General features: G+C 38.5%; 1 protein-coding gene across 1 annotated transcript in view; it reads left to right on the top strand.

Moving 5' to 3' along the window:
- The window catches only part of LEPROTL1 (leptin receptor overlapping transcript-like 1), a 19,357-nt gene extending 12,215 nt beyond the window's left edge, over positions 1–7,142 (top strand). The window contains exons 2-4 of the mRNA XM_006834488.1: positions 953–1,028; positions 5,120–5,306; positions 5,973–7,142. Of these exons, the coding sequence (XP_006834551.1) occupies positions 953–1,028; positions 5,120–5,306; positions 5,973–6,089 (380 nt within the window). The 3' untranslated portion in view covers positions 6,090–7,142. The remainder of the gene's footprint in view (positions 1–952; positions 1,029–5,119; positions 5,307–5,972) is intronic.
- The last annotated feature ends 9,266 nt before the right edge of the window (positions 7,143–16,408 follow it).

Genomic DNA, 16,408 nt, shown 5'->3' on the forward strand with positions numbered 1-16,408 from the left:
GCCACAAATTCCCCCAGCTGTGAGCCTTCCAACCTTCTAAGTATTCCTTTATATGTGGTTCAGAGTTCTGGGACCATCCCCTGAGCCTGCTTGGTCGGGTATTCTGTGTTGTTGTTGGTGGAGCTCTCTGCTATACGTCCACCCGATCCGCCATCTTGTTTGTTCTCTCCATTCTATTTTTCCACGAACTCTTTGAAGCCCATTGTATTTCACCTTTAGAAACTGTATTTCTTGGCTGTTGTTTGAGGTATATTGCCTCAAAATGGTAATACCACAGATTATACCTATTGCCCTACCTATTATATTATACCTATTATCTAATGTATAGAAGATTAAAGGAGAAAATCCAACTCTGACTTTTATAAACTATTTTAAGATCTATAATAAAATTAATTGATTTAAAAATGAAAATATTTTTCTCATCAGTTTTGTGCATGTTGCTTGGGGTATAAGTGGCAGAAACAAGGGCTGGTTAGGAGAGGCTTTCCCATGGGATGAGGCCTGTAAATGCTAATAAAGCTGAGAAGGTGGAGTTGCTCCATCTTGTGCTTTTGAAACTGTAATAACCTGTGCAGTAAATGTAACCACCAGCGTCCAGAAGGGCATTGATCTTATGGACAGTGATACACTACACTAGAAATGGAACCAGTAATTGGGAAATGTGGTGGTCTACTAGGTCAGGGCTTTAAAAATAAATAAAATATCACTTCATTATGCTTTGATGACTCCACAAAAGACTTATTTTGAGAATTATACTTTGCAGACAAATCTCTTAAAAAAAACAAACAAACGTTTTATTCTGAATTGGATGAAGTTGTAGAAGGCAACTCACTTTTGCATTTAGATTTTGTTTTTGCTTCTAGAATTACAAGTAATGTTTAAGCTGTTACTATTCTAACTGAAAGTTAATTCAACTAATTGATACTTCCATTTGACTCTCTTTGTTTTGCAGCTTTGATTAGTTTGTCCTTTGGAGGAGCAATTGGGCTGATGTTTTTGATGCTTGGATGTGCCCTTCCAATATACAAGTATGTAAAATTGTCTTTTTTGAGTGTTTAAGGGTGAAAATTTTTCATGTCTAAAGTTTTAAAAGAAATGGTCTACAACAGTTAAGTATTGCAAAAAAATGTTTATTTACCATCCACAGACATTTTTTAAAGTTCATCATTTAAAATTTGTAAAGATTTTAGGATGCCAAGGTATAGACTTTTGAACTCTTACCAGCTTCTTAAGGACTTCTATGTCTACAATGGCAGGATAACACTCTAGCCACATCCCTTTTGCTTGGATTTGAGTAATTAGGAGTCCTTGGATGGGACAAATGATTAAGGAACTGAGTTTTTAACAAAAATATTGGAGATTTGAGCCCACCCAGGGGCTCCTCAGAAGAAAGCCTGGCAATCTACTTCTAAAAAATCAGCCACTAAAAACCAGATAGATAGTTTTACTGTGACATACACGCAGGGTTGCCATGAGTCAGACTCAGCTCAGCACCAGTTGGTTTTATTGATAAAAGCAGACACATGGAAATTACAAACTTTTTAGCAAAAGGGACTATCAGTTGGGTCATAAGACATAAGTTCATGAAAGAATTACTTGGCCTAGGATTTGCTTTGTGTTGGAAAGCTCAAATTAACATAATTTAAAAATCCATCACTTTTTCGCTTCTCTTTTCTCAGTTCTGATAATTATGCAGCATTTCTTTCTCTGACCCTAGCCACCTTAAGCTAGGTCAGATCTCACAAGTTAAAAGGATACCATCCTTCGGACTGCCAAGTCAGCCCAATACTTCACAAGCCAGCTGCAAGCTTGCTGTTGTTGTTAAGTACCATGGAGTCGGTTCCAACTTATAATGACCCTGCACAGGGTAACAGAGGCTGTAAATCTTTACGGGAGCAGAACGCCTCATCTTTCTCCCACGGAACCGCTGGTAGTTTCGAACTGCCGACCTTGAAGTTAGCAGCCTGGTTTGTAACCACTATGCTACCAGAGCTCCTTAGCTGCAAGCTTGGGAACCTGTAATTCTAACTTGGTGTCTGAAAGTTCAAAGTATTCCAGCTATTCTTACAAGATTCCAGCCACAAGCTTGGAGACTCCCCAAGATTCCTCACTTATGACCTGTGAGCTATATATTCCCTCTACGCCCTCAGTATACCAGTCATAAGCTCAGAGGTTTCTATCCCCCTCACTTCTGACCTCCTGACTCCCACTATTCTTTGGGTTTGAAAATTTGCTAGCTAGAATGACTCATAAAATTCAGAAATCTTAGTACTTACCATTACAGCTTTATAGTAGCAAAAAAAGCTACAGCTAAAAAGACTCATGGAATGAGGTCTGAGAGGATTTCCAATACAGAGCTTCCACGTCTCAGGGATATGCTGTCCTCCTACATACATGGATGACTCTTGCCAACCAGGATGCCCATGGACCTTCTGTGTTTACAGTTTTTATTAGGGATCCCGTTCTGTCAACAAACTGGAGCCTTCCTCTCCTGAGGTTGGTGGGTATCACCAGTAATCACAAGATATTGAGTCTTCCAGGCCTGGCCAGCCCCCCACCCCAGAGGCATTTTATCACCTCACCTGTTTGTTAGGTGTGAACTAGAATCCTTTATCAGAGATACTTTAAAAATTGTATATATATAGAGAGAGAGAGAAAGAGAAAGAGAGAATCTCAGCAAATGAGAACAAAGACCATATTCTTTGGGTAATGTTAATATAAACCTCATAGGATAGATAAAACTTTCTAAATTTAATAGAAAGATGAACAACTCATTAGAAAAATAGCAAATATTTAAAACACTATAAATTTATAATGATTTAATGATTATCAGTAAAGGTAAAAAGATGTGGGCAAATAGGCATTGTTACATACTGTAGATGGTAGTATAAATTGTTATGTGCCATCAAGTCAGTTCGGACTCATAGTGACCCTGTATAATTTCCGAAGAACAGATGGTGGGTTTGAACCTCTGACCTTACAGTTAGTTGTCTAGTTCTTATCCTATATTGTCATACTTTGGAGGCCAATTTGCTTATACCTCTCAAAATGTATATATTCTTTGAACTAGGCCTTAGAATTTCTCATGAAAATGTTCTTGTGGAACGTTTTCCAAGATACGTTTGTGAGGAAAGAGTAGGGAAATGGCAGCCTTGTTTATAATGTTGTTGTTGTTAAGTGCCATTGAGTGGATTCCAACTCACAGTGACCCTGTATAGGGTTTCCAAGGAGTGGCTGGTGAGCTTGAATCACCATTCTTGTGATTCGGACCCACCTTGCAGTCTTTATCCTGTAGCACCACACCAGGACTCCTTGTTTTTAATTGTTGTTAGGTGCTTTGAGTCAGTACCGACTCATAGCGACCCTACACACAACAGAATGAAACACTGCCAGTCCAGCGCCAACCTCACGATCGGTCTTCCTCTTTTTCTCCGACCCTCTACTTTACTAAACCTAATAATCCTCCAGGGACTGGTCCCTTCTGACCGTATGTCCAAAGTATGAGAGACAAAATCTGGCCATCCTGGCTTTCAACGAGCATTCCTGGCTGTACTTATTTCAACACAGATTTGTTGGTTCTTCTGGCATTTTTAATATTCTCCAATACCATAACTCAAATGCATCAGTTCTTCTGCTGCCTTTCAGATACATAAGAGGTTATTGAAAATACCACAGTCCCCCTCCTCTTCCCCCTCAAAAAAATCTCAAAGTATCCTGAGTCCATCAGAAGAAAAATGGTTAAATTATTATACATCTATGAATTTAATAGGCAGTCTTAAAAGGAGGAAGAGTATTGGTGTTTAAGATACATGAAAAAAATGAAATGACCCATTATATTTTAAATATTTTTTTTTAATGTGGAAATATGGAGTGATGCAAGAAGGTCAGTAGAAAAGAAGGAAAGAAAGCTGGGCCAATGTGGAGAACTTGTAGTTTTCACTATTTTGTTTTTGTATTTGAATTTTTTTACTTTGTGCATATATTCCATCTGAATTTTTGTTATTTTATATTTAGGAAAACAGGGAAAGGTTTGTTTAATAAACCACAGTTGTTTTAAGTGCCACTGAGCTAATTCCAACACGTAGCAACCCCTAAAGGGTTTCTGAGGCTGTAAATCTTTGCAGAAGCAGAAAGCCTCTTAAGCCACTAAGTACAAGCAAATCTTTATCATGATGTATATTTTATTTTACAGCAATTTTTTAAAGGGTATCTATTTTTTCTTATTTCAAAATAAGTTAAAGAATTTGCAAAAATAATAAATAGGAGTCCCCTGTACTTTCACAGAGTTTCCCCCTTGGTAACATCTTATGTAACTGTGATATGTTGTTAGAACCAGGAAATGATATTAGCACAATACAGTTAACTGGACTACATACTGAAAACCATCTGTTTTTATTAGGATGAATTCTGTACTCTGAATGTTGTTGTTGTTATGTGCCGTCGAGTCGGTTCCGACCCATAGCGACCCTGAACAGGGTTTCCAAGGCTGTAAATCTTTACAGGCGCAGAAAGCCTCATCTTTCTGTCGCGGAGCAGCTGGTAGTTTCGAACTGCTGACCTTACGGTTCACAGCCCGATTCGTAACCACACTACCAGAGCTATTACTTTCAATTAGTTTTCTGTATTTCATTTATAGTATTTGGGGAATTTCTACTGACTTAAGGAAAGTATGTGTTTGGTGGGTGGGGTTGTTTTGGCTGCTAAGTCAGAATATTTATGTATTGGTATTAGAAACCAGCGACATGAATTGAGTTTTAAGAATCCCTCTATTTTCTTGTTCTCTGTATGCTTCTTTATAATCTAACATGAAGAAAAATATTTTCAATTTTGGGCCTGGATTCCAACTATTATTCTAAATTAAAAAGCATTTTATTTTAATATTATAAATAAATGTGTGTATGTGTGTGTGTATATATATATATAGTTTTCATTTATTTTAAGAATACGGTAATTCAAAACATTATTTCCCTTTACATTGTTCAGGTTTTTTTTACACTGTATCATGTTTATTCAGTACCTTGCAACATTCCCTGTGTCTTATTTTAGAACAAGCATATTTTGTATATAGGAAAATGACATGAATAGCAAAAACTACATTAACTTATTTTCCTTTTTCTAGCCAATACTGGCCCCTCTTTGTTCTGTTTTTTTACATCCTGTCACCTATTCCATACTGCATAGCAAGAAGATTAGTGGATGATACAGATGCTATGAGCAATGCTTGTAAGGAACTTGCCATATTTCTTACAACAGGTATTGTTGTCTCAGCTTTTGGACTCCCTATTGTTTTTGCCAGAGCACATCTGGTAAGTGATAAATTTATTGGATAATCTCCTATGAATGATTTTACATTAGACTCTTAAATTTTTCTCAACAAAAAACTTTTGTTAAACAGCTATGTCTCTCATCTTTGATAACTGATTAAAATGCTGTTGAAGAGCATGGCGGTCTGCAGCAGCAGTTGATTTGCCAGTGCTTCACTCTCAGGGTTCGGCACATCAACTCACCCAGTGCTGAGCACCCAGAAGGCCTGTCTTGTAAAACTGAAAATGTGGCAGACCTGATGAGACTGCATGCTTTCTGCAGCTGGGAAAGGACCAAACAGGAGAAGGGGCTAAGCTGCATCCTCAGACCTTCCCTTCAAACTCACCATCCAATTCACTCATCAATCTCTGAGTGGACTACCCTTCCATATGGAGTGAAGGATAATGCTCCCTGCACCTTTTAAAGGATGTACATGAATATGAACAACCTCAGAAACCTTATACATAAGGTCTCTGTGAGTCAGAGTTGACTGGATGGCACTGGGTTTGGGTTTTTGTTTAGCATATACAAGTACCATGTACGTGTTCAGTAATGTGAGGGTTATTACTTGAAATTGTATTTGTTTTAGTTCATGATTGGCATACAACTAGAGTCTTTATTTTTCACAATATGTCAATTAACTGGATGTTTCTATCTTATTTCTGTAGATTGAGTGGGGAGCTTGTGCACTTGTTCTCACAGGAAACACAGTTATCTTCGCGACTATACTAGGCTTTTTCTTGGTCTTCGGAAGCAATGATGACTTCAGCTGGCAGCAGTGGTGAAAAGGAATCGCTGAACTATCAAAAAATGAACTTGTCATTTGTTGCCATCCACACAAGCAGGAAGTTGGGCAATAATGCTGAGTGGTATAGCAAGCCTCTTGGGGGTATTGTAGGTGCTCCCTTTTCACTTTTATTGTAAGCATACTGTATTCACAGAAACTTACTGAAGGATTAAAACGGTGTTTTTTTTCTTGTTGAAAAAGTTTGACTGATTACACACTTACCTACAGTATGCTTTTTGTGGTGTCCTGCTGAATTTAAATATTTATATATTTTTCCTGTTCAGTTTTGTGGGTTGTTTGTTTTTTTTTTAAATCAATATACAATGTTAAACACTTTTTAAATGTTATAACCATTTGCATTAGTTAGGAATTCAGAATTTGACTGGCTGTATTATTGGGTTAAAGTACATCTTTTTTAAAAAAATTACTTAACCTCCATTATCATAAAATGTTATAAAAATGTTTCCAATCAGTCAGGATGCCATCACTCCCAACTTTATGCAGACATGCAGACCATTGGCATATCTTACAGAATATATATTAAGTGCAAATAACAGTTGCATTTATACCTCAGAGGGGCCAAGTATTAATGCCCATGCCCTCAATAAGGGTTGAAGGTTTTACTAATAGCAGGTGTTTTATGAATTGAGAAGTATTTTATGGAATTGCTACAAAGGAGTGCTTTTCTTAATTGTAAGAAGAGTTTATTAAACTTAAAGTAAGGGTGTGAAACTGACTTTTGAGATACAGTTTGTATGTTTCTTTATAGTTAAACTAGAAAGAGTGAGTTGCATTGTGGGAAGAAACCATTGAAATTCCTTTTTTTTTAAATCCTGTTTCTATTTATAAGTGATATTTTTTCTTTCCTATCAGCCTTTCGTGTTTTACCATGGGTGAAATGGACATACGTGGAACTACTGATGAGGGAAAGTTGTGTGTTTGCCTCATATATACAAGGAAGCCTTTCCCTAATTCCGCCTTTTAGCTTATTTTATACATTGTATATACTAAGTAAAATAACTTTTCAAAAACAGTTTAATAACACTTAAAATGAGAAGTGTTTAGCTTCCCTGGAAAATAATTGCTGTGCCGTACATTGAGTGCCCCTCCCCCACAAAGCCTTGCCAGGATTAACAAGAAGAGTTGTTAGTCTTGCAGATAATTCATGCATTAACAATTTAAGATTTAGACCATGGTAGTTGTAGTTGTTCTTCTCTAAGATTAGATCATGTGTAATTTAAAAATATTTAAAACAAATTTCCTGTATCTTTCTCCGCTATTGATTTTGATTTCTCATGATACATCAGCTATTTCCTTATAAAAAGCATTTATTTTGTGAATTAATGCAAAGTAGACAAATCAGCTGGATAGCAGCTTCAGACACAAGCCTGACCAAAAAATTTCTAGTACCCAGACATGATCAGACAAGTCATTTGCATTTCACTCACAATTACCAGTAATTTTTCAGGAGCTAGTTATGACAATGTTCAAGTTGATCTGCTAGTATTTTGTTAAGGGTATTTGTTTGTGTTTATTCATTGTTCTTATGTAAAAATTATTTCACCATTAGACAAAAGTGAATAATCATGACCGCTAACTTCTGTTGTTTTATGAAGTTTATTTCTTAAGAAAATGGGAACAAATTTTGGGTTTGTTCAGCTTTTTAATTAAAATTGCCTAAAGCCACAGTTTTTATGCCTAACCCAGGTTGTTACTTTGAGCTGTGAGATGGGAAGCGGGAAGGGAATTAACATGCATGTGGCTGTAACATTTCCACAGAAGGCTGAAAATTCTGACTTGGCAGTGTTACACTGGAATAGACTGTAGTGATCCTACAAAAAGGAAAAGTTCAGGTACCCAGGAATTGGACAGCTGGTGATACAGTTGGGAACTTTGGGTCTGTGATCTACTTGCTGTTTGCAGGAAGTGCATTCTCTGTACCTTTCCCATTTTCTGTTCTTCTAGAATGTCAGTGCAGTGCACTGCTAGTGTTTCTTCACAGTACTTGGCCATATACTCGTTTTCTAACAGCTGCGTATTCTTCCAGTATACTAACTGCATTGACAGCATTGTGTCTTTAATCTTGCGCACTAGCTTGACATAGCGCTGTCTCTGATTTTTAGGCTAGTTACTTGTATGAATTTTCCATAGGATTTGCACTGATACAGCATTGCCATTCTACTATGGAAAGAAAACTTTTGATTATAAAACAATAAACACTTTAAATACCTATTTTATAGTTTGTGAACGTTTTTAAAATGAAAATATAATGCACGTTTCTAAAGTATATTCACCTTTTTATAATGTAATATAGGGAGTCCTGGTGTGGTGCTGTGGGTTAATGCGCTGGACTGGAAAGTCCATTTCAGCCACAAGGTCAGTAGTTCAGTCTCATCAGTTGCTCCTTGGAAACCTTATACAGGGTCACTATGGGTCAGAACTAACTTGACGGCAATACCACCAACAACAACAATGTAATATAAAGCAAGTATAACATTAGTTAGTGTTAGACTTGCAGATGTTTCACTGCTAAATTAAAGTTCAAACCATGGTAGCAAATACAATGAAGCCCTCTGATTAGAAGTTGAGTGAAATGACTGGTAATCTAAAGAAGTAGTATTTTTACCTAGCCCTTTGCAAAAACCATTTAGAAGGATTTTTTGACATACAAAGACTACTATCTAAAGTCAAGATGTTGTTGTTGATGTTGCTAAGTGTCTTCTAGTTGGTTCCAACCCATAGCGACCCTGTATAGGGGTTTCAAGGCTTTTAAACCTTTCCAGCAGCAGAAAGCTTCATCTTTTTTCTGTGGAGGGGCTGGCAGGCATGAACTGTGGACGACTGAGGAACTTTCATTTGCAGTCTTATTCTTAAATATTCAGAACTGTTTAGTGATCATGTATTTTATTATCAGACCATCATATAGGGTTGCTTTTTAAAAAACATTTAAACAGTTAAAAAGTATTCTGTGTTGTATAAGTTTTGATATTAAAAAATGGAACTTGTCCCAAAGTGTCCCAAGTTTTACATTTATAAAAAGTTTAGACTGTAGATTTTTAGTGTCTGCTTCAATATGATTTTTTGGACACTATAAAAATAATCCAGATTTTTAAAGTAAACTCTCAATATTTATATTGCATGTGACTTAATTCTTAATTCTCTGATGATTTAAATCACATTAAAATCAGTACATCAGATTTAACAAGCAGATAATTCCATTTTATCATTACGTGATATGTAAGTTGTATATATCAGGATTCTTTATAATATATAAAATTGATGGAAAATCAAATTCTTACTACTTCCATGTGGACTCCTGGTGTTACAGACAGAGTAGGATCAGCCATGACTGCAAACCACGAGGTTGGCAGTTCAAACCCACCAGCTGCTCCTGGGAAACCCTATACAGAGTATAGGTTAATGTGCTGGACTGCAAAGTCAATGTGAACCTCAAGGGTCTGCGGTTTAAACTCACCACCTGTTTCTCAGAAACCCTATACAGGGTCACTATGGGTCAGAACCAACTCGAGAGGCCCTGGTGTGGCTGTAGGTTAATGTGCTAGACAGCAAAGGCAATTTGAAATGTAAGATCAGCGGTTGAGGCTCACCAGCTGCTGCTCAGAAACCCTATACAGGGTTGTTATGGGTTGGATGACACTTGACAACAACTGACTTAACAACAGCAGTTACTCCCATACAAACCTGTTTTGCCCTTGCTCAGTGGAAATTGGAAACTTTTTGTTTTGCTTTGTTGAAATTAGGAAGCTCTTATTACAGGCCTAACTTTCTGGCATTCCCATGAAAAAGAACATATCCTATAAATAAAACTCCAGATAACCGAAACTTAACTCATTAAGAACTAACATTTCATTAACATTTTAACAAAAGTATTAAATGGATCATGTCTTTATTGCTTTCTTAGAAGACATTAAAATATTTTAACTTGGTAATTTAGGATTGTCATTATAAATTGTTTTCCCCAATTTTACAGGCTTCAGACTTGTATTTTTCTTACATTTTGATTTTGCTGGCTTTATTTACAATTATTTGTTTCTACCATTTCATAACTTTTTTGTTTCTAATTTCCTGATCTACTGCAGAAATCCTATATCCTATACAGGGTTGCTATGGGTCGGAACTGACTCAACAGCACCTAACAACAACATGTTTAGGATCTTAGTGAAAGCACTAGACAGAGCCTCCATAAGAAAATAAAAATATTTTATTGAAGGAATAGTTGCATTCCATAAAATGGAGTCTATAGGGCATCTTTGTAGAAAATGCTCAACTATCTTCCTTTGTAGGAGAAACAGCCAGTTTTTATATGGGTGACATTTCACATTAAAGAGAAGTGCTGGAGAAGGAAGGAATTTATAAGTTGTCATATCACACATTTCTTCACAATTCTTACCTAGACATTAATTCTTATCTCCTGAAAAAATTTGACTAAGGCAAAATTTCTAAAGCACACTGTGATACGGGTATCCTGTGATCGCATATGTTGTTGTTAGGTGCTATAGAGTTGATTTTGACTTCTAACAATCATATGTACAACAGAAGAAAACACTGCCTGCCCTGCTCTGTGCCATCCTCACAATTGTTATGTTGTAGTCACTGTTAATCCATCTCTTTGGGAGTTTTCCCTCTTATTTCACTGACCCTCTACCTTACCAAGCCTGGTGTCCTCCTCTCTCCTGACAACAGGTCTGAATTACATGAGACCAAGTATTGTCATCCTTCCTGCTAAGGAGCATTCTGATGTGCTTCTTCTGAGACAAATGTGTAATCCTAGCAGTTCATAATATAGTCATTATCTTCACAGACACATCAGTTTTTCTAAGGTTCACCACCACATTAAGGAGAATGGTTTAAAGATGACAAGCTCACAGAGATAGATAGTTAAATAATAGCTGTTGTGATAGAATGTAGATCAGGTTCTAGTTGAAGTCCTTGAAATGTAGAACTGATTCAGTAGGTTAAAAAGAGAAGGTTAACTCTTAACTTGAAGACTTGAAATGCAAAACATTCTTTACTTGGGGGGAAGGGGATGATAAGGGATGATAATTAAGACAAAATCACCTGGTGCTTCCTGCAGCAGTTAAGATGGCAAGATTAACAAACACTATGGGTTAATGCGCCAGACTGCAAAGCGGTTTGAACTGCAAGGTTGGCAGTTCAAGCTCACCAGCTGCCCCTCAGAAACCCTATACAGGGTTGCTATGGGTCAGAATCAACTCGACGGCACTTAACAACAACAAGGCGCTTTGGTAGCATAGTGGCAAGGCTGGCTGCTAACCACAAGGTCAGCAGTTCGAAACTACCAGCTGTTCCGCAGGAGAAAAATGAGGTTTTCTGCTCCTGTAAAGATTTACAGCTTTGGAAACCCTCACTATGAGTTGGAACCAACTCCACAGCATATCACCACCACCGCCACCTCCTGGTGTAGTGCTGTAGGATCAGCACTGGACTACACACATAAGGTTGGCGGTTCAAACCCACCAGCTGCTCCTTGGAAATAAGGTCACTATGAGTCAGAACCTACTCAACAGCACTTAAGAAACAGTTCTTCATATAGGTTAGAAATGGATTTTTTTTGTTATTCAAATAGCACGTTGAAAGGGCTGACTGCCTTTAGAAAGGTGGAAATGAAAAAATTTATAATGAATGTCCTATTTAGTTCTGAAGTCACCCTATTCAGATATGCTGAAGCCCACTGTCATGAGGTCAGTTCCAACTCACAGGGTTTCTAAGACTCAATATTTATGGGAACAGCTAGCCTTGTTTTTCGCTTATGGAGTGGTTGGTAAGTTTGAACCACCAACCTTTCAGTTATGCTGCTGTTTATTTTGGTGTTAGAAAGTCAGTTCTGACTCACAGTGACCCTGTATAGAAATCCTGGTGTGGCACTGTGGGTTAATGCGCCAGACTGCAAAGTCATTTGAACTGCCAGGTCGGTGGTTCAAGCTCATCAGTCACTCCTCAGAAACCCTATATAGGATCGCTATGGGTCGAAACCAACTCAATGGCATTCGACAACAAAAACTAATTCAATGTCAGTTTGAACAGCAAGGTCAGTGGTTCAGGCTCACCAGCCACTCCTTGGAAACCCTATAAAGGGTCAGAACCGACTCGATGGCACTTAACAACAGGGTTTCAGAGGCTGTAAATCCTTGGTGGACTAGAATTGTCCTTGTGACACACTTTTGACTCATAGTAGACATTTACTCATTCCAGAGATGTTTTCTGAACCACATACTACAATTACAAAGTAAATAAAAGGGATGTAGAGTGGGAGCAGACATAAAAGTAAATCATCTTGGAGGTGTCTACTGCATTATATCAACAGAATTGACGTATATTGCACAATAAGAAGGCAATAACAAGGCTGCATACAATGCTTCACAAGGATTATAGTTTATAGCGGGGTCCAGAATCAATATAAGTAATCATTCACACCCCAAACCTATGCTATTCATTCCCCTTTGGATGTATTTCTGGGAAACCCAGGACTGTTTACATGCTGCACACATTAGTCCTGGTTGTTGCAGGTACCTCAGCCATTTTTCCAGCAGTGGCAATTTTGGCCATTTTGAAATTGCTCTTCCAAGCTCGTGCCTTTCTCACTGTGTCTAGCATCCCTACTATCGATAAGACCCTCTCTTTTGTTCTCCAAAACATAATAGAAAACTATGCTGTAACTTCCAACAAATCTTCAAACTGCCTATGAAAAAGATACAGGAGTTACTATACAAACCAACCTCCCTCCCAATGTCTTAAAAAAACACAAAATGGGTATTAGACCCAATGACTTCTAGAGTTTATTAGCCCTGCACACCTCTGGAGGCTACCCCGAATCTCCCTACCTTGGTCACACCTGCTGCCAAGTTTCAGGTACTTAAACCTCTCCTAGATGAGAAAGATTTTTGAATCCTGCCCCCTCTCAGGATTCCAGGCTCTTCCTCCACAACAGCATAATCTGGAGAAATGTAATTTTACCCACAGAGAAAAATTGTGTCAAATTAAACATTGTATTCAGCTACTTTAATCTAGAAGGGAAACTGCTTTATATGAGGTTGAGTGAAAAAGTCTACCACTTGTCCGTCAATTTGACACACTGCAGTGTCTTGTGAGTTGCTGTGATGCTGAAAGCTGTGCCAGTGGTATTTTAAATACCATCAAGGATAACCCAGGGCGAACAGTTCAGTGAAGCTTCCAGACTAAGACAGACTAGGAAGAAGGGGAGACCTACCATTTTTGAATGTTTAGCCCCTGAAGCTCCCTGGACCTTCATTTGCTGATAGGGCACAACTCAAAATGAGAAATAGCTGCAAACACCCATTATGATCAGAACATGGAATGTACAAAGTATAAATCTAAGAAAATGGAAAGTCATAAAAAAATGAAATAGAAGCATAAAGATCAATATTCTAGTTACTAGTAAACTGAAATGGATTGGTGCCATCCACTTTGAATCAGACAGTCATGATTTAGTATGCCAGAAACTGCGGACTGGAGAGGAATGGCATTGCTGTCTGTGATAGGATAGTATCCATATGCCTACAAGGAGTCCTGGTGTGGCTCAGTGGGCTCATGAGCTGGACTGCAAAGTTACTTTGAACCACAAGGTCGCTGGTTCAAGCTCACCAGCTGCTACTTGGAAACCCTATACAAGGTCGTTATTGGGTCGGAACTGACTCAAAGGCACTTAACAAGGAGGATTAATTAATACTACTATTACTCAAATTAAAGCACTGACCAATAAAGACAATCATGATGACATTGAAGCGTTCTACCAACTTCTTCAAGGAGCTCTGGTACCGTAGTGGTTACGAGTCGGGCTGCTAACCTCAAGGTCAGCAGTTCAAAACTACCAGCTGTTCCATAGGAGAACTATGGGGCTTTCTGCTCCCGTAGAGATTTACAGCCTCAGAAACCCTATACGAGATTGCTGTGACTTGGAACTGACTCCATGGCACACTACCACCAACAACAACTTCTTCAGGCTGAAACTAATGAAATGTGCAATCAGAATGCACTTAACAATTATTGATGATTAGAATGCCAAAATTGGAAACAAAAAGGAAAAATCAACAGTTGGAAAATAGGCCCTTGGTGATAGAAACAATGCTAGAAATTGTATGATCGAATTTTGCAAGACCAATCATATACTCATTCAATACCTTTTTCCAACAATGTTACCCAAAGCTTGGATTCAATACCCTAGAGCAATAGAGTCCAATTAACAAAACACTCTAGAAAAACAAAGAGAAAATCCTTTATTAGGAAACTGACGCCTGGGACACCAGCATCAAAGAGTCTGGCAAAAATGGTGTTCAATGACTATATCTTACATGAAAATATTTGTAACCATTTTAACAGTGTTAATCAGTACAAAATGCAGGTGAGCTGTAGTCTTACCCTTCTAACATGTACACTGATTCACAAGGTGGTCATCATGTCCTGATTATGTCCATCCCAGTGCATGTTTACAGAGCTCTGGTAGTGCAGTAGTTATGAATCGGACTGCTAACCTCAGGGTCAGCCGTTTGAAACTACCAACTGTTCCATGGGAGAAAGATGAGGCTTTCTGCTCCTGTAAAGATTTACAGCCTCAGAAACCCTGTACCGGGTCGTTATGAGTCAGAACCGACTCCACGGCACATAACCACCACCACCAGTGCATGTTTGCCCAGATGGAACTAGGTGACCATTAACATTCTGACAATGGTTAAAGAATATAAGAAACAAGGACAGGAACACTTGGGGTAGAAGTAGTGTATAAGATGCTTCAGGCAGTGTTTGATTATATTAATTGTAGGTGTGGCACTGTGGGTTAATGCTTTGGTCTGCAGTCAGTTTGAACCAAAAGCTTGGTAGTTCAAGCTCACTAGCTGCTCCTCAAAAACCCTATACTGGGTTGCTAGGGTAGTAGTACCAACAGCATTAGACAGATTAGACTTCCTGGCTCTCAGACTGAGTAATGAGTGCTTTTAGGCAGGAGGCTCACTTGAGTGGGGTGCCTCTACGCATTTAATCAGGGGAGATGGGTTTGCTGAACCACAGAGTTAGAGCTGAGCCCCTGTAGGCTGAGGCTTATGGTGGAATAGTGTACCCTTTCCGGCATTTATCAGCAGCACTTAAAGAGCGTTATAACATTGCCTGAGCAAGGTTGAGACCTAGAGGTTGCATGGTTGAGAGGCAGAGAACCAGAGAGAAGCATACCCAACCGAGACAAGGTGCTCCTAACTGGAAAAACTGTATCCTAGCATTTCTGGTCCTGAATTGTAACCTGTTGAATTCCCAAGTCCATTTTCAGGAATAAAGGGCACATGAAATTGTTAGATCAGACATAGGTTGTTGTAAGGGATATGTAAGCAGAATGAATTGGGAAAGGGGGAAAGAAATCTGTTCTAAGACTAGCATTAAGACTGTATTTTAGTGAGAGATTTTCTTTATTCGATTTTGCAACATCAGGTGCCCAACCCAGTAGACACAGGCAGACATGAGGCATGGCCAGCTATCAAAGAGTTTTATTCCCGTCTCAAAAACGCACTTCTTGTGGAGAGATGGATGCTCCTGCATTGCTGGTAGGATTGCAAAATGGTCCAACCTCTCCTGAAAGCAATATGGCGCTTCCTCAGAGGTTGGAAATAGGAATACTTTATGATCCAGCAATTCCTCTACTTGGTATTTACCCACAAGATATACGAACCATAACATGAGTAGATACATGCACACCAGTGTTCATAGCAAATAGCAAAAAGATGGAGACAGCTAAAGTGCCCATCAACTGAAGAATGCATAAACAAACTGTGGTACATACACACAATGAACTATTATACTACTTTGAAGAATAACAAGGAAACTGCAAGCCACCGCATAACATGGATGAACCTTGAGGACATTATGTTGAGTGAAATTAGTCACAAAAGGAGAAATACTACATAGGACCTGAAAGGAAAAAAACAACCATCCTGGGGGAGGATTCTTTACTGGTTACCAGATGTGAAGGGTGTGGTGAGGGGAGGAAGGGAAAGGTGGAGCACAGGGAAGGGAATAGACACAGGATAGTTTGGGTGCTAGGGAGAAAGGCAATACACAAGAAGGGAGAGGGGAATGGAAGAACAAGGAAGAAGGGAAAACAATTAGGTTTGCATGGGCTAAGTGGGACAGAGGTAAATAATGATGTATGCATAACCTTGGAAAAACAGGGCTCTGGGATACAGGGATTGAGACATGGCTGGAATGGGCAAAAGGGGGAAATTAATGTTAAGATTTGAAGAGGTCCAAGAGCTGAACAGAAAATTTCAAAGATCA

Source organism: Chrysochloris asiatica, unplaced genomic scaffold (assembly GCF_000296735.1).
Source record: "Chrysochloris asiatica unplaced genomic scaffold, ChrAsi1.0 scaffold00011, whole genome shotgun sequence".
In the NCBI taxonomy this organism is placed as follows: domain Eukaryota; kingdom Metazoa; phylum Chordata; class Mammalia; order Afrosoricida; family Chrysochloridae; genus Chrysochloris; species Chrysochloris asiatica.